This window comes from Podarcis erhardii (assembly GCF_964252035.2).
Source record: "Podarcis erhardii genome assembly, chromosome: 17".
Lineage (NCBI taxonomy): Eukaryota > Metazoa > Chordata > Lepidosauria > Squamata > Lacertidae > Podarcis > Podarcis erhardii.
In genome coordinates, this window is record NC_138515.1 from 13,029,912 (window position 1) to 13,054,272 (window position 24,361).

Here is a 24,361-nt window from a genome sequence, read left to right on the forward strand (position 1 = left end):
GACGCACCGGCCCATAGGACGCACCTAGATTTGGGGGGGGGGGGAATAAAGGAAAAAAAATTATTTCCCCTCCCAGGCGCGGGGCTGGGGCGGGGGAAGCCCGAGCTTCCCCCGCCCCCAGAGCGGGTCGGACAGCGCAGGCAAAGGTGAGTGCATTTTCGCCATCGCTCTGGGAGCTTGCGCGGCTGGGGGCGGGGGAAGCCTGAGAACGGGTCCCAGCCCCCAGAACGGGTCCCAGAGCGATGGCGAAGCTGCGCGCAGCTTTGGCATCGCTCTGGGAGCTTGCCGGGCTGGGGGGATAGCTTCCTGAAGCCTGGAGAGCAAGAGGGGTCGGTGCGCACCAACCCCTCTCACTCTCCAGGCTTCAGCGAAAGCCTGCATTCGCCCCATAGGACGCACACACATTTCCCCTTCATTTTTGGAGGGAGAAAAGTGCGTCCTATAGGGCGAAAAATACGGTATTCACCCAAGCCAGCTATCCATGCTGGTCCTACATGGGCCAGCAAAAAAGCCAAGGGAAAATTTACATGACAAATCCCATACAAGGGGTCAGAGTGAGTCCAAGCCGAAGGCCAGGCGGAACAGCTCCGTCTTGCAGGCCCTGCAGAAAGATGTCAAATCCCGCAGTGCCCTGGTCTCTTGTGACAGAGTGTTCCACCAAGTCGGGGCCAATGCTGAAAAGGCCCTGGCCCTAGTTGAGACTAATCTAACCTCCTTGAGGCTTGGGACCTCCAAAGTATTGTTATTTATGGACCTTAAGGTCCCCTGCGGGGGATACCAGGAGAGGTGGTCCCGTAGGTACATGGGTCCAAGGCCGCATAGGGCTTTAAAGGTCCAAGCCAGCACCTGACCCTGTACTCCACTGGGAGCCAGTGCAGTTGGTAAAGCCTAATCCAGTTTTGCAAATGGTTCTGGGTGCTTTGAACTGAAGCATGCTTAAGCCTTACACTACTCAGTTCCAGAGCTTCAGCAGCATAATATTCAGAAAGAAACATGAAAATACTGTTTTTTAAAAAATGTCTAGGCCGTCTTCCTGAATAATAATAATATTCAGGGTGATTTACAATTTCAAAAAAAAAACCAGAAAGATGACCAAATCAGCAACAGAACATGCAAGAAGTTCAAGAACTAAAACCCTGATCTTCCAGGGTTCTTAACTGTGCAGGGAGCTCACCTGGGTAGAGCAGGCTGCAGAAGAGGTGTGTGTGTGTGTGTGTGTGTGTGTGCGCGCGCCAGGGACACCAATGGAAAAGTGTGGGAGGAGCCACTGTCCCTAATCTCCCCCTCACATGTTGGTAATCACAGGGTGGGGGGGGGATTGAATGACTAGGACTAGAGATCCAATGCTTAATGCTGGTAGTTACCTATATCTTTCTGTCAGGATTAGCATGGGTATGCTCAAAAAACCGTGAATTAAATAACTAGCGTCAAGATTTCACAAAATTCAGCTGGTATTGTCAAAATTCACCACATTTTGGACACACCCTGTAACGTAAGTTTGCTGAACTATACCACTGGGTAAAATAAGAAATCTTATCACAAAGCCCATGGATACATTTTTAAAATGTTATATATCCTATCTGTAATTCTGGAAATGGTGACTGTTAGAGGTATCGGTTGGTTGCTCGAGAGCAATCAGGCAATATGCCTCAGAAGTGTGTTCTAAAGCTTTCTTATTAGTGATAAAAACCTTTAAAATGCAGAGCGCCTGTATTCCGTGTCTTGCTCATTTACTGGCAAAATCTGAGAGTGGGCGGTCCTTAAACCTTCCCCAGCAGAGTAGTTTCTTGACGCCCAGTCTGTGCCTCCCCTCTCTGCACGGAAGCTTTCTGCACAAGGAAGACTTGGGTAACGGGGGACCTCCCTCCTCCCCATTTTCCTCAGGCATGGTGTCCTGGCACCGCCTTGCCTCCTCCACCCCCTGCATCTCCTCTCCACTACAGGTGGGGCTACTGAGGAAGTGCTGCTTCCCGCGATCTTCGGGGGCTCTCTGTAATCCATCCGGCTTTTCCCCTCTCGCCCCTGAACCAATGGCAGTTCCCTAACATTGACCAAATTATGTTTTGTCATCTCTGAGAGCCAGAAAAAGAAAAGATTCAAAAATTAAAGGTAGCCATGTTGACCCATAAGAAAATTTCAAAACCCCAAGTTTGAGCCAGTGCCTTGTGATGCCCCTCTCAAGACCACTTATGGGGATCCCCCTTCAGGTTATGGATCCAGTATCATACGTCCCCCCTGCCCAGTCATTTTCCTGACCTGTGGATGACCTGCATTCTCCTGACAGTCCCTTGACACATAATGTCTGATCATTGGACATTGGCTGGTGTCGAAGATTGATAATACCAAGCTAGATGGACCAATGGCTTGACTCAATATTAGGAAGCTTTCTTCTTCTTAGCAAGAAAAAACTCTCATTTTTGTTATCAATATTTAGATATGGTGGTGATTTAGTAGACCTGAACTTCACAGTATAGCACAGTCTCTGTCTTCACAATCAGCAGAAAAAAGCATCTCCTTGAAGAGATTTCCATATTTTCTTTTGCCAAAATAGAACTGGTTGCACGTACCATACTGGTTCTATGTGCTTGCCCTCTTGCCAAAACAATCTTGAACATCTATCATATACTGTATAGAAATAACTATGTGATTGTACCCAAAAGGCATTTGAAGAGCCAGAACAAATAGTTTCCCTATGCCAGCTCTGGATCAGCACACTACGTTGCTATATCGCAGCAACTCTTTAAAACAAAATGTGCTTCTATATTAGTTATGTGAATCAGGTCTATAGACACTTGCCTTTTCAGAATTATATGAGCAGCTGCTGGAAAGATGCTGCCCACTGCCATTTGGCTGCCATATATATATATATATATATATATATATATATATGCTTTCGTAGATTTTCACGGGTACAGGAATGCAGGTTTTGGTGTCCTCGGGTGTCTTCCCGTGTAAAAGTTGGCACTACAGATAAAATTAGCAAAATCCTCCATAAACACAATATCAAAACAGCCTTTTGCACCAACCAAAAAATAGCCAATATCCTCAGAAACCCCAAGGATAAAATCCAGTTGGAAAACCAAGGGATCTATGAAATACCCTGCAAAGTCTGCCCAGCCACGTACATTGGACAAACAAACAGACGAATAAATGCACGTATCGCAGAACACAAGAATGCCGTCAAAAAAAGAAGAAAAAACTTCCTCTCTTTTCCAACACATGAAAGAAACAGGACACGAAATTAATTTTGCAGATTCCAAATTGCTCTTTAACACGGAACATCACCACAAGAGAATAATCATGGAAGCCATCGAGATAGAGAAACACCCTCACAACATGAACAAGCGTGACGACACATCCCGCTTGCCAGACATCTGGAAATTAGCCCTCCCCACAAAAACTGACACCAGATCCAGAGGCACACAGAACGCCAACACCAATCAACCACACCAGACCCAAACCCAGACCCTCTCCACAGATGAATTACAGACACCATCCAGTAGCCAATCCATGGTGGCACCTCCGGATGCTGCACCCCCCTGCAATCCCTACACAGATCTGGCTGACACAAGCCACAAAACCACAGCTCGCCCCTATACACGAAGCCAAGCCAGAGCACAACTAAGTACAGTACAGCCATCTTCTCATGAAAACTCTTCACAAAGTTCAAGAGGTCAAGACACAAAGACTTTAGCAACTAATCCACACCTAATGACCCACCTAAGTGGTACTCAGGATATCACTCAAGAAATCACTCAAGATATCTCTCAAGTAATTAAGGAACAAAAGAAGAAAAGGCACACTAGCCTGGGAACTTCCTCTCTGCCCAGAACATTGGAGGCTATACACCACACCCCCTCTACAGTATTTATAGGAACTCAAACACTGAGATCCTGCTCTGTTCCAGTAACAAGAAGCCGAAAGCACCAGCCTGAAGATGACGAGTGAGACCTCGTCGAAACGTCGCCTAGACACCCCAACTTTTACACGGGAAGACACCCGAGGACACCAAAACCTGCATATATATATATATATATATATATTCTAAATTTCAACATAGGCTGAAAGATTTTCAAAGATTATAAATACAGTAGTATCCAGACACAGTTTGTATACTGTAATATTGAAACCCCCAAGGAAATGTGCTATCTGTGTCCAAATCATAAATGGAGCCTAATTTCCAGCACAGCAGAAGTTTTCAATTTTTCATCTGGAGCGATACAGAGTCTGTCCAGCATCTACATTATAGCTCCTGGTGTACTGTACGTATTTCTTACCATATGCTAACGCAAAACAGTGAGAATTCAGATATTCACTTCATTCATTAAAATCCAGATAGCCTATTATTTTCCCCTTGCACTCTAATAGATATTCACTGTCACCATCCAGGCTTCTGATTCAATTTGCCTAAATCCCATCTGAAGAGTAATCCTGATGGAGAATTAATTTAATCACCAATTTCTTCTCAGAACCATCAACTGTGGCTGTTTCTTAATACAAGCATCGGCGCCTGACCTGCCACCAAACGGAAGCCTGGTGAATAGAAAATAGTCAGCGAATCATATACATCAAGATTTTCCAGAGGCATCGTGAAAATGCTCCCATGAGCCACTTGTGGTAGTCTTCTAAAGAAGCCAGCCTATTGACCTTCACATGTTTGAACTATAGCACCACGGACAGCAGTGTGGGGAAGGCTGTTCTAGCACATATGAAAGTGTTTAAATTAAAAACTATTCTGATTTTGTTATCACACATATTATGGATGTCCACAGACTGGCAACCTCACTGCCTGGCGACAGTGGTGCAAATGCATCATACTGGATTTTTTTTCCAAATCTGAACTAAAATTACAACTGTAAGATTGAGCTAAAATGGACCAAAAAGTTCAGTCTTTGCTTTCAAACTGCTCCAACATTAAGCTTGTTTCCTGCAACCAAAAGCCTTAATACAAGGAATGGTGCTTCTAACCAAAATTGTATTATAACATCTATCCAGCCACAGCAGAGAAGCCAGGAAATCTTAGTTATCATCAGGCTACATCCTATTTAACCAGTATATTACTCACATAGTTCTAGGGCTCTGATCCTAAACATTTTCCCTGGAAATAGGTCCCACTGAACTCAGTGGGGCTTACTCTGAGTAGACATATTTCAGATTGCATGAATGTAGTCCCAGAGCAATAATTAAATCAAGATCTATAAAGTATGAAAAATTCAGCTTGTTAATTAAATGGTCGAGTATTTGGGGCATTTCTGCAGTATCTGCTGATATCAAATACCAATACGAAGCCCTCCACTTGTAAAACATTACAAAAGCTGCTTTATTTCCACCAGTCATACAATATAAATATGTTATATTAAACTTCTACTATAAATACCAAAACTGATATGAACATGTAGATGAAAACATCCCACATCCTTAAAGGAGATATTTGATTGAAATTACTATCAAACAAGTTTTCATTTTTTTAAAGAAAGCCTTTCACACATCCCATATTCTCCAGTATTCCCCTTCAAGTTCAAAATCTCCCAAACGTATCTACTGGTGCAGACATAGCTGACAAGAATCCAAGTTTCCTGTAGATAAATATGATGGCTGAAAGTAACTCAAGGCTGAAGGCTTTGGGGTTGACAGTACCGCGAACAAACGGATCAGATCACTCAAATGAAGAGAGAGAAAAGGTGAAAGCAGTATGGACAGCTGCTTGGCCAATAACCTGGGGACACATACTCTTATCTGTAGGATTGGGGTGACGGGCGGCTGAACTGAGCGCGTTGTAGCAAAGAAAAGGGCAGCAGTGTCTACAGTGAGCAAGATCTATAATGCAAAGTAAAGGCATAATGCAAATTACGATCAAACCGAGAAATGGTACCGTGTTTTGTACTGATGCAGCCCTTACAGTGCTGAAGGTCAAAAGCCAAGGTACGTTCGTACGCCTGGTGTACACTTCAAATGCAGAATGTGTGAAAAGGGTCTCTGTCATTCACTTGAAGATACAGCTGTCTCATAATAAGCGCCGATACAGGAGGGAGAGACATATCAAAGTGGAAAAGGGAAGAGCAGGGCGAGAATAGAAGAAAAACTGGCAGTTTCCTAGAGGGAGAGGGTAGAGATGGCGCAGAGTATACTTCAAAGAAGGAGGTGGTGCCTGGGGGAGGGGCACAGGTACTGCCTCATTGTGCTAACTTAATTTCCCTATGTGTGGTTTTAGTGGGAAATGTTTAAGAAGTAGTTTTTATGTGCAGTATATAGTGCTACTGATACCGGAGGAAGAATCTCAGCTGTTATTTTTTGGTAACACACTGTGTTTAAAAATGGGTTTCAGAGGACTCTCCTTGCATAAATATTTAGCACCTAGGTGAATTCAAGTCAATAATGGCTACTCTGCTCATCATCAATATCTGATTTCCAGACCACATCTTTGTCTTCTTGCAATTTATCTACCAGGCACAATAGATTAACAGTTTTCAACAAAATTATACTATCAAAAGCATATTGACCTGGGTTTTGTTTATTATGAGGTTTGTAACTGTGTACGTTTTAAGATTGTCACAGCACAAATATGTAGAAAAAGGCAGTACTCACAAATGACAAAAATGTGTGAAGCTGCTGATTCCTTGCAACAGTTAACCATGTAAAGGTGTAACCATATAACAGCATTTCAAGGGTATAATCTAAGGCGTTGGGAAGTCATTTGACATGTTGCCATTGTTAAACAAATGGGAGCCAGAAATCCCAGATGACCAACCTCAAATCACCTGAAGATCTCCCAGTAGATCCCAATAGACCCTTTGCCCACCCCTGCTATATATAGTAATAGAAAACTCATTCTATGAAGGTGGATTTGTATGTAGGCAAAATGACACTACACAAATGGAAGGCAGGAACACATCTGCAGAAATAAAATTTTAAAAAATCTGTAGGAAGCGAGGGGAAACGAAAGGATGAAAAGGCACAAAAACAGCTTAGTTAGGATTCAGCAGGCTTCATAGGTATGGAATGCTGACTGGCTATTAATTTTTTGTGCCAAGATTGGGAGAGAGATGCAAGCCTTGTTTGTAATAGAACAACCCTGGGGAAAGGGTTGTGCAAGGCTAGAACCTTGAACAAGAGCATTCTATGCTACAATAGGGTTCCATATTTCAAGAAGTAAAAATCCAGACACAAAAGTTGTTGAGCTTTTTCCCTCCGGATGCAAATTTCACCATTTCAATTGGCATTTCAATATGGCAACCCTATGCTACAACATTCTCTATACTGCTAAAGTAACATGCAGCAGAGCTCAGTATCTGAATAGTGTAGAGAGGATCTGCACCAGTGCTGCACATGACTACTTGCAGCTGGCACTGGCCTAGAAGATCACAGAATCATATGAGTTGGAAGGGACCATGGGGATCATCTAGTCCAAGCCCCTGTAATGCAGGAATCTTTCACCCAGTGTGGGGTTCGAACCTACAGCCCTGAGATTAAGAGTCTCATTATCTACCAACTGAGCTATCACTCAGGAGATATCCATACAATGTAGAAGAGCAACATGAAAAGCAATGAGTCTTGTGACCCCTTAAAGATTAAATACCTGTATCATGGTTGCAAGCTTCCGGGCACTACAGGTGCTGCATGCATTGTTATACTAAGTTGGTAGGTATGTTTATGCATGAGTGCCGTGTTAAAAATGTAAACAGATATGAAATGCCCAAAAATACAGATTGTGAGAAGCATGCAAAACTAGAAAGCAGTGTTGAGGAGTAACAGATATTCTGGCACTGGTACATTCCTAAACACACATAGTGGATAATACAAAATACTACGGGGAAGATGCCATAGGGGCAAGATGCAGTATGGGAAAGGTGACCTGGGGATGCTGTTTCAAGCAGGCTCCCTAACCATTTTATTATGTAGAATAGGACCTTGGAGTTGATTTCTGTGTGTTCAGTTTGAAGGGATCAATATATGCATGTGGTGAGGTCCTTGACTTTCAAAATTAGTGTTATCTCTGACATGATAACTTTGGAGCAATGCTCCCCTGATCTTGTTTGGTCTACTTCTCACAAATTGTGCTCAGCTAGAAAAGTCCTGTTACTATAAGCTCATTCCGTTGCATTTTGTGCAGCCACAGTCCAAAGCACAGCAAAATGTGCTTAAGTTCCGATGAAATCCATCAGTTCTAGGTGTGCATAGCAGACGAGAACTGTGCCCTGACCATTTTAATACATGCAACGACACATCTTTTGAGATAGCGTGCTTCCTCTTCTTCCTCTGAAAGCTACTCAGCTGTTTTTAGGTGCCGTGTGCTTGACTGTGTTTATTACTGACTATCCAAAGTAGTAATTAGCTTGTTAGGTTGTCAGCAAGCAAGTTAATTTCATTTAGTCTTTATTAATTTCACTCCTGCTGGCAATTTCTTTTTAGCTACCTTTGCTCTTGACAACTTGGCAGTGATCTTCTATTCAACAGAGGGAGGATACATAACTATGATATTTTGGAGATGGCACTTATTTGGAAAGGTCTATTAAATTAAATTTAAAATGTTGATAGAGAAAACAGGATGTTCTATTCCAGATTCATAACAGGTTAAGTCAAAGCAAAAGAAGCCCTATGACATTTATCTTACTTTACTGTGACCCACCTTCATAGATACTGCTGTTGCTATTAGTTCTGCGGGGGGGGGGGGGGGGGAGAGACAGCATCTGCACATGCCCTTTTCTGGCCTGCACAGCTAACAACCACTTTTTAGCAGAAGGCAATTTACCTTGGAGAAACTACCTGGGAGAAAAGGATTAAACAACACCTTGCAAATCAAGCCCTCCCCCAACCTTCATACACACCCCTCCCTTAATAGGACTGCTAATTAGCAAAACAAAATTCAGTGGACATCCTGTTCACAGATCTTCTGTCTGGTTGTGCTGTCTGGACATCACTTTGTGCTCAGGAGAAATTGGACAGTCACCAAAGGTTATGAAACAACAGCTTTGTCCATCTTTGTTCACAAGAGGAGAGGTGGTTTTTTAAATATATACATATTTAGGGGGAAGAGGAGTGGGATGGCAGTCTGGAAACCAATCTGAGGGAGGGTCCCAGGGGCTTGATCTGGATGCTGAGCCAGAAGAAAACTTCATCCTGGCAACAGTGGATGCCCCAAGTGCAGAGGCAGAGATGGCACCATTGGCCCGTCTCACCTTCTGCTAGAAGGACAATAGGAAAACCCTGAAGTCTGGAGTCCACAGGAATATTTGCATTAAATTAGTATGATGTAGGTCAGCCTTCCCCAACCCAGTGCCCTCCAGATGTTGGAATAGTACTTCTGTCATCCCTAAGCACTGGAGGGCACATCTGGAGGGCACTAGGTTGGGGAAAGCTGACCTAAGGCATGTCACTAAACCAAAAGACAAATTTTAAAAATGCCGAACCTTCACAAAGGTAACGAACTCTTCCACCTTGTCATTGGACATCATCAATTTTTTCTGCAGTACTTCGAGTGCCTGTTCACTTTGCTTTGCCAAGCCATGAAGTTGCTGAGAGGCAGTGGTTTCGAGTTCTGTCATGGCACATTCCGCCTCAGCCATTTTAGCTTCTAGATTGGCGAGTTTAAGCTCCTGAAATAAAGCCACATGAAAATGATACTGGTATACTTTTTACTCAAGAGCAAAATACCCCAAAGTGAGTCAATCAAGCCATGAGAGGGATTGCGAGTTTTGTGGATACATAGTGAGTCCACAAAGTCCATTGTGTCCCCTTTCTAGGAAGATTCCCTGTAGGGACCACAACTTGGTTCCTTCACCCTTAGAGTGGGGGCATTCTTAGTTCTTGTCTGATTTCATGAGGAGTTGGGATACTGCACAGTTAGAAGCTAGAGCAAGAACAAGAACATAAGTTAAAAACTGTATTCAGCTTCCTTTACCATGTTCATTTCTGTCTTCTTCCAGTGTCACATATCTATAAAGGTACCTTTGCTTGATTTGCTTTAGGTTACATTGATTTTGTACATTACTCTCTCCCAACGGAGCAGCCTGCTACCCTCTCCCATGTCCCCACCATTCTTCCTCAGCTGTTTGGGGTTAAACAAACTCAGAGAAAGGATCTATGTATTGGTGTGTCATACCTGGCTTAAACCTAAGTGCTGTTTCCTTTGGACTGTATCACACATCTGTGGATTTTCTACCACCGAGTGCCTTGGGCTCAATGAAGCCATTGCTGTCCTAATATGGGCTCAGGGTACGTCCTGTCCATAATATGAATGTAGGGTTTTTGACCCAGTAGGAGACAAGAGTAAGCTTTGAGTTCATACATGGCCTTCGTTCCATCTTTCTTTCCCCCTTTTTCCTAGGTACCAACCCATAAGACAAGGGGAGGCAGCAAGATCCACAGAGGCAGCAGATATGGAATGCATTGCCCCCCCCTGCTGCTGCTGCTGCTGCTGCTGCTGCTACCACTCCTTGGAGGCTGGGTCTGTGGACTTATTAAGCCCCACCCAATGGCACCTCTGCAATGACCTTTTGCTCCTCCCATCCTTGCTCCCGATGTAGAATTTTACCCCCCCCCCCCCCGTTCCTGATATACATCTTCCCTTACCTGTTCTCCCCTGGTGAGGGAGTGCCATTGTGCGGTTTGCCACAGGTGCCAAAACGCCTTGGGCCAGCCCAACTAGGTAATAGGTAATAAGTAAGGTGGGACGCAGGTGGCGCTGTGGGTTAAACCGCACAGCCTAGGACTTGCCGATCAGAAGGTTGGCGGTTCGAATCCCTGTGGCGGGGTGAGCTCCCATTGCTCTGTCCCTGCTCCTGCCAACCTAGCTGTTCAAAAGCACGTCAAAGTGCAAGTAGATAAATGGGAAGGCTCCGGCGGGAAGGCAAACGCCGTTTCCGTGTGCTGCTCTGGTTCGCCAGAAGCAGCTTAGTCATGCTGGCCACATGACCCGGAAGCTGTACGCTGGCTCCCTCGGCCAATAAAGCGAGATGAGCGCCGCAACCCCAGAGTCGGCCGCGACTCGACCTAATGGTCAGGGGTCCCTTTACCTTTAAGGTGGGAACAGGAATAACACTTAAAACCTCTGTCTCTACCTAAGCTAAAAGAACAACATGAATAGAAAACCAATGGAGAACCAAAGATATGCTTTCTACATAGAGCAGGGATGGGGAACCTATGGTCCTTCATATGTTGTTGGACTGCTGTAATTCCTGACGAGTCCACTTCTCCCCCAGCTTCCCAACATTGCATGTTGTTGGTGCTCTCCAGGGTGGGGAGGCATGGGGAACTTGGCACTGTGCGGTGTTGGGAAGCCCATCTGCCACTATTGCCATTGTGGCCCTGAACAGCGTCAGATTGTGCTCACACTGTGTTTGGGAGCCAGGAGAACAGTAGTGTCCCCCCACACCAGACCCTACAGGTTTCTCATCCCTGACCGAAAGATAATGATGGTGGGCACCACAGGAGCATGTTTCACATATTCCCTGACTGCCCCAACCAGAAGTTTCAGTCCTTGCTTCTTAAATTGCACAGGAAAAATGCAGCTCCGCTGAACCCATTTTAGGGTGCTACAAACAGGGGCATATTGAATTTCATTACCTAGGCTAATAGCACAGAACATCATACTGTGATTCGTTTAATTCATCTTCAAATATGAATTTTGCCATTACATTCATATCTTGTAAAGGCTCCAAGTCCAAGAGAATAAAGACCACAGAGATACCGCAATGGGTAGAGTGAAAATGCAGAGTTGCTGACCTCACCACTCTTTTCCTTTCGGTAATAAACACTGTACATGAAAAGGTTAGGTAGAAATTAAATATTCTGTGTTTAATCCAAAACAATCTGTAACCATGTACCTTTTTCTCCAGCTCCTCCTTAGCTTTGCGATTCATCTGCTCATATTGTGCCTTTTCTTTTGTAGCTACATTAAGCCTTTGCTTTAGTGAATCAATCGACGTTTTTTTGTTTGAACAATCTTCCGTCAATGACTTTACCTGAAGTAAATAGGTAAACAGAGAATAACTGTTATTAGGGAAAACATTTGCATCATTTCGAGGGGAAACCTAAAACCTTTTGCCAAAATAACAACTACATTTAATTGTAAACATTTCTTTTGCCAGTTTAGGTGAAAAGGCCAGCAGCTCTCTTTCAGCTGCTCCTGCAGGGACTGTATCCCATGGAAATCAATAGAACTTATTCACACATAACTGGCTACAGAGCTGCAAGTTTGTAGTTATTACAAAATTCATAGCATTTAGCAAGTAGACAGATATAAGCATGCAGAAAGTATAGCTACATGGAGAATTAGTGCTTTCAGGTTTTGATGGAAACAAATATTAACCACACAACCCTTCTGTTAGTATCCAGCACCTATAGATTTTGTTTGGATCAGCCTTCCTCAAACAACTGTAAAGGAAATGTATTCAAGTTCTATGCAATCTATGGTATGCAGATACTTTCTCTCCCTGAAATCAAAACATGCAAGATTTAATATCACAGCTCTTCAAAACATTGATTTTTCTAAAACAGAAACAAAATCAAGGATTCATTTTGCACCTTCCTGGTGTGATTTCCTCTCAACCCCAACCCCCCTCTTTTTGGCTGATGATTTCTTAATGACATCTTATCTCTGACATGGAGGGCAAGAGAGTAATTCTCTCTGGAACTGACAAGTGCTTAATGGCTGCCGGTGCAGGCTAGTTTCAGAGCAACGCAGCCAGCACCTGATTTTAAAGAGAATCAAAGTAGGGCTCGCCTCGAAAACTATTTCTGCTCTGAGGTTGTACAGTGTGAAGCCTCAGGGGTTCCTCCATGTGAGCCCTGTTTGCTGGGAATAAAAGGGTGCTGGGCAGATAGCGTAAGGAAGGCGCTATTTCACTTCTCGTCCCTTTAAGCATCTGCAAAATGCATTAAATATTTAGGGAGAAAACAACTTGCAGAATAGCATAAAATGGAATCATTAAATATATAACAGCGAAAAGGATAACATGTCACTGTTATTATAAAGCTAATTGAAATGTAATCTTTTCTTTCTGCTAGAAGTTAGATAGAACAAACACATATTTCACATATCAGGGATTTGAGCTGCATTTTTTTTTTTAAATTAACAAGCATAAGAAAAGCCAGCTTCACTATATACCATATGTACACAGCAAACCTTTCATTCTCACATTAAATTATTTTACTGTTTAGATAGCACAAATGTGCTCTATGTATGAATGGAATTATCACGACTGCTGCAATTAATCAATGAAATCTGATAGCATTTCTAAGTGGATACAAATGCAACACTTTTTTAAAAACAAACAAACAAAACCTCCCCAACGGTGTTAATATTTTGATTTTTGTATGTGATGCTCATTTTGGAGGAGGGGGATTAAACACACACAAAACAAGACATACCTTTTCTTCAAGAGTTTGTAGTTTTTCATTAAAGCTTTTTTCTTTTTCCTGATTTGCTTTCATGCGCAGCTTCCAATCTTCTATTAAATTTCTTTTCATACTTAGGTCTCTCTCCATTCGAGAAATCCTTCAAATAAGGTGGAATGCAATATCCACAGAATTAGGAAACATTAATACTGTGTGCTTATTTTGAATAATTAAAATGTATGACTCTGATGAGTGCTAATCTTTGTACATTTTGCCAGTGCAAAGGAGTTGAAAATCCATTGCATTTTTCTACACATATAAAGATACAAGAGATAAATTGTGAACTCTGTGGACTTCTGAATTGCAAGCACAACATTATTATACCAGCAATGCAAATACACAGCACTTCCTACAGTTAATCATACTAAGGTGAGCATACAATTATGAGCAAAGGGAAAGCAGAATATTGCATTATTTTGGTGTAGGCTGACAAAGTGAAGAAGAGGAAGAATGTAATTTACTAAAGTATCAATTTAAAAGTGCAAATATGTGGACTGCCCAGCCTGATTATACACCTTTATTTAGGATGTAGAAAGCTTCATAACAATAAAAAGGAAGGAATTAAAATATGTCTGTGGGTAATATCTCTGGAAAATCAATACACTGATTTCAAAGACAGCATTGCTTTCACACATAGCATCTCTGAAGGAAATGCAAACTTTTCCGTAGCAAATCTGTGGCAAAGGAATTTTAAAAACTGCTGATTGGGTGATATGTGAAACAAACAGGATGCCTATTTCCTTATTACTTGAAACTGTTTTCTTATGGTCACAATACTTTATCCAAATAAATCAAATCAGTATGTTGAATATACAGAATACATTGTTGTTGATATCATGTCACATAAAATCAGCAAGAAAATTATGGCATAATAAAAAAGGATAGAAGGAATTTACATTTGAATGGTCACCTAACAGTGTACTGGGAGCAGTCAAGCAGATCACCTCCAGCAAAGCACATTCAGTATTTACTATATAAAATAATGGTAGGGCACAGTCTTATCTAAAATCTAAAAAATGGAGGTGCTGGGTTCTTTAGGTGCATCTTAAGGCATTAATCAATGAAATATGCATTCCATGAATGCATTTTAAACATACTCCCATCTTAAAGGTGAAGGAACCACGTCAATAAAATATTTTTAATTTCCAAGATCACACATTAGTAGGTAACAGGTTTACTCATTTGGAGGTGTTTCTGTGACTTTAATATTTGACTAGATAATCAATCTGCAAATCTATAGTATGCACTTCTGGAATAAACCAGCATAGTTAAAATACAGTGTTATGTATGTAAAATAAATGAGATGTGGTTTTCAAAGTTAATGTTTTTCAGAGTTAAAACGGCAATCCTATAATAAACACTTACCTGGGAGTCAGCCCCACTGAACACAATGGGATGTATTTCTGAGTAAACAGGAATAGGGTTGCAGAGTTAACAAACATAAAAATGAATAAGCCTAACTGCCCTTTTGCACCTTTTACAGATGTAAAACTGGAGATTTAATCCTGTTTAAGCATCTAAACCTTGACTTGTCTTTAAGCCCTTAGGCATTTGTATTTGAAAGATTGCTTTTAGCTATGGTGAGGCAATCATTTAGATTTACATCAAGGGATAAGCAAGCCCACTCTGCAATCTGAAATGTGACTGTTGATACTCTTTTTGCTATACAGAAATTATAGTCAGTTAAGAACTCATCAGTTTTTGTCTTCTGCTTTTAAAGTCATCAGCATGGACTGCTGCAATAGTTTGAAATAGGCATCATAAAGGAAAAAAAGAAACTGGATGGAAAATATCACTTCCAGAAAAATGTCTCTACTTGATCCAAAATTCTGTTAAGTAATTACATTTCTGCCACTGGGGGGAACCAGACACAATGGAGAAGCAAAGTGAACCTACTTTTCCTGTAGTTCCCGCATCTGTTCTTCTTTTCGCTGGACTTCATATTTCAAAGATTTAATGGTTGATGACTGTTTAGTGATTTCATTATTTGCATTCTAGATTGAATAAAATATTTATTAAAGCCTCAATAGTGTAGATTTAGAATTATCGAAAGTATAACTCATAATGATCTTGTTTCAAACAAAAAAAATTACTGTATAATAGTTTATAGTCTATTTTGATCACTATTAAACAATCATTAGTGTACATCACAGCACAAAAGAATATCTCTTACAGCTTTTGCGCTTAGAAATTCTGCCCTTTAGAAACACTTTGCTAATGTTTCACACTGCTGACTTTATAACCACTAAATGCTTATTTATCAGGGCCAGCCCAGAGGTAGATACATCCCATCTTATTTGGCAGAAAAAATATTAAACTCTTACGATCGGCTTACAGAAATTTTCCATCAACTGTGTTTCCTCAAAGGATAGGCTTGGGAAACAAAAGGCATATGTCTGAGAGACCTGTGCTTCTTCTCAGCCTTTTGATCTTCAAGATTTGCATGAGACCTATGAGAAACATTACGTAGGAGCAGGAGTTGATCGTACAGATTTTTGGTCTGTTGTCCCATGTCCTCCTTAGGAGTAGTCACACAGGACACCAGCATCTGGTTCACTTCCTCTACTGTTACTATTTTCACCACCAACACATCAGAATTTTAGCAGCCTAAACAAGGATGTCCATAGACCTTGTCTTGTCTATGTATACTACTCGGAAGTAGACAGCACAACTCACTGTACACAGATGATCATACGGCCTTAAATCAGTTATTTTAGGCAATTCTGGTGGGAAAGGGAATGTCACAAAAAGAAACCTCTCAGCCGTTTGAAATAATCCTACCATATTTTCCAGAGTGATCAACAGCTAAAATTGGTGGCATGGAACTGCAACAATTAACTTTCATTTCAGAGTATTTCAGAGTAAATGGCATTCTCTTCTCCTCCACTTTTCAGGGCAGAAGTGGGAGATGAATTCACCGTAGGTGTGCATTCCTATTTGCAAGTTCAGCCCTTGTTCTGGCCTGGGGAATTTACACATTAGGTGTAAAACTGTGAGCGAAGAGATGGGATAGGCAGTAAAGCCAAACTCTGCTGGAATGTCTCCTGCTCATTGCAGCCTTCTAACTCCCATTAACATTAATGGGAGCCTTGCACATAGTATTCTTCCCCTCAAGGGAAGTATAGACTCTGATGGGTAGAGTATGGGGTAAACTGCAGTTATATTGAGCAGCCTCTTCTGCACTACTACACCCTTTTACTCACTGGCTTAAAAATAAAATGATAGTTGTTCCTCTAATTAAAATCCAATAATACTGGCAACCCACAGCGCCTTGAAATTCCGACATTTTCTCATGGCAGGGACTATAACGATCCAGTTTTAACATTCATATAATGAAATAAAAATTAAAAGCAGGTTTGCGAAGGATTCAGACGCAACTTGGTAAAGCATGCCAGGAAGTTGAACCTCTAATTACTTTTTTCTTTTTTTAAAAAAAAAATTAAGGCTGGCTCTGCATGTTCATAAACACAATCATACTGTAAGGGATGAAAAATAATGTCTAGTTTATACTCCTGAGCCACAAAAAGAATGCAAGTCATAATTCTTGCGTTACAGCGCACTTCAACAGGAGCTTTCTCTGGGTAAGGAAAAAGATTTTTCAGAACAGAGCTGCAGTCATTTATTACATTTACCCCCCCAAAAAAGGGGGGGGAGTGAAATGTTTTCATGTGGTCAAAGCATGCCTAGGATTCCAGCAGTTCTGCATTGGGCATGTCACCCCAACCTGAAATATATGAAGTTTAACCTGAGAGTAGTTAAAATGATAGATGGCAGCAGAATAATAACTGAAGTTCCTTAGGCCAACTTGTGCAGCATGACCTTCATTAAGGGTGAAGTGCAACACGCCGTCAGAGGCGTTTACATGTGCCAAGTGAAAGTGGACACTTGTGCGGAACGTGGGCCTCTGCAAAGAGCTACACAGCAGGGCTTGTGTCCGAGGGGGAAAGTCACCACTTCCTGTGGAAAACAACGCTGCAAAGAAGGGGAAAGGAAATGAAGCAAATCTCTTCCAGCAGTGATTGGGTAGGAGTGTTAAGATGCAGGAAGCCTGGTTCTCAAAAACCACTTATTGTGTGGTTAGACTTTGGAATTTGGAAAAGGGGGGAAAAAAGATACATGAATAAGGTACAATCTCGGACTATTTATTCTAAACCTTGCAGGGAAAACCGAGACACGTGCACAAACGATGATGGTTTTATAACAGGTTCCCAAGAAGTCAGATGCATCGTATAAGTTTATTGCGTTGCTAATAGCTTTCTTAAAATTCTCTTTGCTAAAGTTGTTGGGACAATGCAGGACACACTGAGGGGTATATTAAGAAGCCACACGGTTAATATGTAAACTTTGATATGTGGGTAGCCGTAGCAAATCATCATGTTGTGTTTTTCCATACTGCAGCAAGCTTCCAGGTGTATCCCTTGTAACTGCTTGAAAAGCAAGGCAGTCTTATGAACAATGGGCTATAGTAGGAAGCCATGTGGTGTAGGGAACAGAGTGATAGACTAGGACTGGGAAAATTCCCAACTCAGCCATGAACCTTACTGGTTGATTTGGCACCAGTCAGCATCTCTCAAACCAGCCTACCTCCTAGGGCTGTGGTGAGGATTTTTATTTTTATTTTATTTTTTGAAGGGGAGACAAAATATATGCTGCCTTGAGTGAACTTAAGGAAAGGCAGTATATAAATGCAATAAATAATAAAACAATGTTGACTTTGGAAAAGCACTGGGATACTTGATTAGGGTTTCCATGAGTAAGTACTGAGAGACTAAGGTAGGGTTCCACTAAAATCTGCTTAACTAAATCAGGAATTAGATTCAGGTAGGTAGCCGTGTTGGTCTGATGCGCGCGCGCGCGCGCTCTCTCTCTCTCTCTCTCTCTATATATATATTGTCCAGTAGCATCTTAGAGACCAACTAAGTTTGTTCTTGGTATAAGCTTTCGTATCTGAAGAAGTGTGCATGCACACGAAGGCTTATACCAAGAACAAACTTGTTTTATTTTTTTATATAAATCAGGGATGCCAACGCACAGTGCTATGAAGGTTAATTTGGCTCCAATTAAATATTTCATTATCCGCCATTCATGAGATAGGAAAATAACATACGAAAATTCACTACTTTGAAATAGTCTGTCCACAAAGATGAAACCATGGGCTTTCCCCTCCAGCCTACCCCAGGGTTTTTCCTTTTACCAAGAGGAGTCGTCTTGCTCTATCGGAATCCGAATTTTAGTATGTTATTTTCTGGGACCTGTGCATAGTACGGAAGCACTTCTGTGGCCGTCCGGTGCTGGGCTCCCCACCCCTCTCCCTCCCTGCCTTTTGCTCAGCACTGGGAAGACAAGAACGTAACTTTGTCCTGTCTGCCCTGCCAACGGCTACTGGGGATAGTCTAGGTCCTATTGGAATCCAGCTCACATGAGCCCCAGCCAGCAAGGACAGCAGTCAGAGATTATCAGAGCTGCGGTGCGACAACAGTATGGGAGGGGCACCATGTTGGTTACTCCTATCCTATCCAATTCCAGCTATTCTGCAATCTCATCTTGTAGCTGCTAATACAATGCCTATTCCATGTTGCTATCAACATTCAAATATCACAAAACCTTCAGCCTGCATGTACTCTTCCTTTCTGTGTCTCCAACCTGTGCTCTCTATGTACTTTTTGATATTGCCAATGTTTCCATTAAGATTAACCTCCATACTGCAATTCTAACTCCCTCCAAGAAGTCAGGGATGCAAAATAATCATTGTGATAAATGTGATTGGTGGAGTCATGCTGGTTTTTTTAAATGTTCACCAATACTGTTGAAAGTCGATAGCATTTTCTAATTAGGCTTGAGGCTTTCCCAGAAACATTAGAAAGACTTTCAGACAGGTGTTCCAGAAAGGAAGTTGTTTCTGGAAGTGGGCAGCAACAGAGGGTTGAAGAGAATATGACTACAGGGACCTCTTTCTTCTAGATTCTATTTTCATACTGTCCCAAAATGCAGGGAGGTCACTATCCTCTCAAACAGCTGTAATGGTGATTTATATCCTTCATAGGACACATATATCCAGTGAATATAGCAATTTTAAATCTCACTTCTTATACTGTAAGGACTGGAATCATATGATTTGTCTTAAACACAGCCTAACACTTTCAACAAGCCAGATTTAATCATAGTCCTGAATCTGATTTATTTTCTCTAATCTTTGAACAGATGAAGCGAGCCAGTTCAATTTCATCTGACTGAATGTTAAGTTATTCTTATTTAATTATGGTTGTGTGACCATCATTTAATAGCAAATTTACCTAAGCCGCAAGATGCATTTTATTTTTGGTCTTTCAGCGCTTGATACTCTCTTTAGGATATAAAAGTGCAAATTTCATAATAATTTCATAACGTGGACTGTCACCTTCAGTTTACACTGCAGCTGCTTCATTTCCAAATCTACATTCTTTAATGGAGTTGCTGGTGTCATTCCAGTAGGGCCAGATGTCACAGGAGACAGACCCTCTCTCACTTTCATAGACTGGGTCAGGTGGTCCAACTTCCCTTGTAAATCAGATTTTTCTCGCTGCAACTCAGTCAGGTTGGACGTCAGTGTCTGTTTTCCAAAGAAAGTAATAATAGCGACAGTTGTGTTCAATATGCAATAGAGACCAACGTGCTGTATAATTTTACAGTTTAGCATTACGAAACACAACATATGCACCGTGCATTGTCCAAATTGCAAATGGGTTGACTAATTTCACAGGTTGCAAAACAGACACAACCATATTAAAGAGGAAGAGAGAAAGGAGACAGGCTGCCTTTAGTGATATTTGCCCATCAAAGGGGAGAGGAAAATGATGCTTTAAAGAATATTTAATACTGTTCCCCACTGCCACTGATATTCCTTGTGATGTGTATGTGAAAACAGTGAAATGTTCTCAGATTTCACTTTATGTAGGAAATGTGGATTGAATGTAATGGCCGCTGGAATAAGTTCACATGAATATTCTATTGACAAATGCTATGGAGCAGTGTGCTTTGACTTATTAGGTTTGTAGGACTTGTGGAGGTTAAAGCAAAATAGACCATATGCACTGCAGAACTTCTGTTTGGCTGGTCTTTATGTTGTTGCTTCTTCCGTTCCTCATGTACACACAAGAGCCAGGAAACCACAAATTCCATAACCTTGACCCTGGGGCTGATGTAGTTAACTGGTAAAAGCCAAGCTGGAGCATGACAAGATAGCAGATGTTAGTTGTTTATTCCACTGGGTAGGTCTTACCACCCAACACTGCAGCCAAAATGCTTCTCATTTAGCAACATAAATGTTAAGTCCAATTAGCAGATGAGGCTTGTTAGGGATTTAGTTCATATGAATAGCAAGCAAATAAACTATTTCAGTCTTACTGAACTTGACTGACAACGGATCAGGAGCATTTATGCGATGTGAAATGGTGCTGCAGTGTGTGTCTTAAAATGTTAAAATGAAGGTATTCAGTATTTACCTTAATTTTGCTATGCTGTGGAATATAGGAACATGTTTTATTCTGTAATAGCTGGAATAATCTTTTACCAGTCTGTAGTCAGCAGAAAGCCACCAAGCTTTTAATGGCATAACAGCCGAAGGCTCCTTAAGAGCTCAACAATAGTACTATTTTAATATTCCAAAGATGCTTATAATATGGTAGTTTAACATAAGGAACAATTAGACAAAATGGTATTGCAATCTCTCAGAGGAGCAAAAAACTTCCCTTGTGAAGACTCCCAATTAGACACTGCAAAAGATGCTACCATTTAAAACAGCTAGCTGTAGCTACTTTATATTTTGTACTGAAATAAGGAGATAAGAAACAGATACACTATAATGTTAATCTGAAGGTAGAAGGCAGGAAATAGAAGAAAGGACTTAGGAGGCATGCACAAAGCAAAGAATGTAGACAGGAAAAGGGAACATTAAAAAAAGAATTGGAAGGAAATATTGGGGCGTTATTAAAACAGACAATGAGCCGCCCCAGAGAAAAATTGGGAGGCAGTGGGTTTGCCCAACATATATTTTCTCCACAAAGCCTTAAGACTCATGTATTCATTTCTTGCTCCTTTTCATTGATGTCTTCACTAAATTTGCCATGTCTCTCGCCTTAAAAACATCAGGACACCTGATAATGTTCATATTTTATCATTTAAATAATTTGTGTGTGTGCGCATGTGTGTATATCTCCTGTTCTCTACTACTGAACCTGAAAGACTAGAAGAAGATGGGGAATCACAGGGCTCGTTTAAAAGAGGGCAGTGCTTTCTTTTGAGCTGAATAATTTTACTGTGGGGTTGGTGGAGGTGTGTGTACAATATATGATCAACACAAACCAGAGCTATATGGTATTTATTTTTAATTCAGTGAGGTGGAAAGACACGCAGATAAATTATAGTATGTCTGGTGTCAGACGTGTTGTGCCGGCTGGGGTACTTTGCTCACCTTTGGTCCCCACCCTCATTCAGCTCTCTCACCTGTGGCTCCTAGAAGCTGTCAGCATGTGACAGCAGCCACACACACCGGGAATGGCTTCAGCAGGCTGGCTAACCCAGGTGAAGGTCGCTGATGGGTCTCAAACCCAGTGAGTTAGGGAGTTCCCCTGCATGCAAAGATAGGGTCCGGTTGATTGACCCATAGTGGGTCTAACAGCACGTTCTGTAGAGGGAAGTGAGTAGCAGATGGCACTCATCAACAATGAAAGGGAGCCCATCTAGGAGAAGGAAAACCCTGATCCTAAACCTCTCTGCCTTGTGGGATATCTTCAGAAGAAGAAAAGGCAAATGCGTAAACCCTACACAAATCTGGAGTGGTCACTGAGACTGTTGCATGACACTTTGTACGCCTCCTTCCACCAACTCCTGCAGCCAAGCTGGTGCCAAATGTATTGTTCTGCTTTCCTTTGAACGACATCAGTGAGGCCGAGATGGGGGTCTTGTCATTTGGGCAGCCTAGAATCTCCATACACAATGCCCTGGCTTGAGCCCTGGTGGGTCACTTCAGTAGTTTGACTTCACCCCCAGAGGCGCACTCTCAAGACAGATGGATGCCAACAACAATTCACACTCTATTTTACTTTGTATGATCCTGTGTATATGACATACACCATGTTGGCTGGAGTCGATAGGAGCTGTAGTCTGGGGGCACCAGGTTGGAGAAGGGTAACATACACATAATTATATTGAAAGCAACGAAGACAATAACTATCAATTGTAAAAGAAACCAACTTTTCCCTAAAAGCTTTAAGCAACAAAACCACAGTTGTTTAAAATGAGACTGAAAAACATTGAAACTTAACCTATACTCTAGTCACCCCAAAAGCCTATCCAAACGTCAATACCATAATTTACTTATTGAGACATTCAGTGGCCCAGATGCATCAAAGTGAGTCTCAACAAGGCTTCTTCAACCTTGGGTCTACACATGTGCTTGGATCAGAACCCCAGCTATCTCTAATAATTTTGGCTGGAGCTGATGGGAGGTCCACATGCTCCTCTGAGAACCACTGAAGACATCTCATTAATTATGTCCATGTACCAAGGACAGATCGTGAAGCTGAGGCTCCAATACTTTGGCCACCTCATGAGAAGAGAAGACTCCCTGGAAAAGACCCTGATGTTGGGAAAGATGGAGGACACAAGGAGAAGGGGACGACAGAGGACGAGATGATTGGACAGTGTTCTCAAAGCTACTAACATGAGTTTGACCAAACTGTGGGAGGCAGTGGAAGACAGGAGTGCCTGTTGTGCTCTGGTCCATGGGGTCACAAAGAGTTGGACACAACTAAACGACTAAACAACAACAACAACCAAGTTCCAAAGCTAGGGGAGCAAAGAGAAGGAGTGTCATAGGCTGTTCTCCAGTATGGAAGTCTCTCCCAGTATAAACCTTCCAGAGCATACAACCTACTTGTCTAAGCTAGCCTTTACAGCTCAAGAGTCAAGAAAGCTTGGGGAAACTTCACTGCATTTGAATATATTTTATTATGTTCTGATGGTGTTTGCTTTTGTAATCTGCTCTGAGCCTTTGAGAAAGGACAGGTTGTAGATCTAGAATCACAGAGTTGAGGCGCCGTCTGTTCAGATCTGTTACTCTAGATCTAGTCTTCCCTATCTCAAGGGCTCTGGACAGGTAACAAAAGCACCTTCCAGAAGAATTGGAACTAAATATATAAATAGCTATCGATTTATAGTAAAAATGATCTTCATGTCTACCCTATTTATATAAACTTGTAATAGCATTAAAATAGACCCTTCATATAGAACATACCTTGGGAATACTCTTTTAGCACTTAATGATAGGTCTTGTTATAATTTAGATTAGACAAAGAAAGGACTGGCACGTTAGTATTAAAAAAATAGTAGGGGGTGGTAGCTGAGGGCTTCTGCTTAATCAAGATAATCAAGATACACTTCTTTGCTGATCTGATGAACTCAGTAGATAATAGCAAAAGCCAGCAGATGTATGGATAAGCTGACTGAAGTTAGTGTAAACAGCATGCATTATTCCAAAAACTCTCTAGGTAACTGGCAGCAGGTTAGGATAGCAGCTGTAGACAAAAAAACATCCAATTTCTTTTCTGTAGATATATTTTTAATAGTGATCCTCAGAGGATTTTAATTACCTGTGTGTGTGTTTTATATTGTCCAGGAGCAACAGCAAAACCATAATTAAGGTACTAGAATTTAAATTGGAGACAGTGATATTATTAAGTAAAATGCCTTAAAAACGGACTCGATGCAGTAATGCTTTGTAAAAAGCTTCTGCATAACCGAGTATGTCTGTAGGGTTTTCTTGTATATCAGCCTCTCCTCTAAGCTCTCAAGTGAACTATTTTACCAAAGACTTCACCCCTAGAAGAAAGGCTTTAGCTTTGAATCATATCTTTGTGTAGTAGATTACATTGCTGTTTATATCATATTCTAAGAAACGCTGGAGAAAAATAATTTAACCAAATGCCAC

General features: G+C 41.5%; 1 protein-coding gene across 3 annotated transcripts in view; it reads right to left on the bottom strand.

Moving 5' to 3' along the window:
* Positions 1–24,361, bottom strand: part of CNTLN (centlein) — a 166,914-nt gene that overhangs the window by 20,350 nt on the left and 122,203 nt on the right. For all 3 annotated transcript variants that reach the window (XR_014152056.1, XM_081844812.1, XM_081844811.1), the window contains 5 exons: positions 19,793–19,984; positions 15,292–15,389; positions 13,369–13,495; positions 11,823–11,960; positions 9,408–9,593 (listed from right to left, as the gene is read on the bottom strand). Coding sequence is in view for 2 of the 3 variants with exons in the window: in XM_081844812.1 (XP_081700938.1) it covers positions 9,408–9,593; positions 11,823–11,960; positions 13,369–13,495; positions 15,292–15,389; positions 19,793–19,984 (741 nt within the window). In the remaining variant the exon portion in view is untranslated. The remainder of the gene's footprint in view (positions 1–9,407; positions 9,594–11,822; positions 11,961–13,368; positions 13,496–15,291; positions 15,390–19,792; positions 19,985–24,361) is intronic.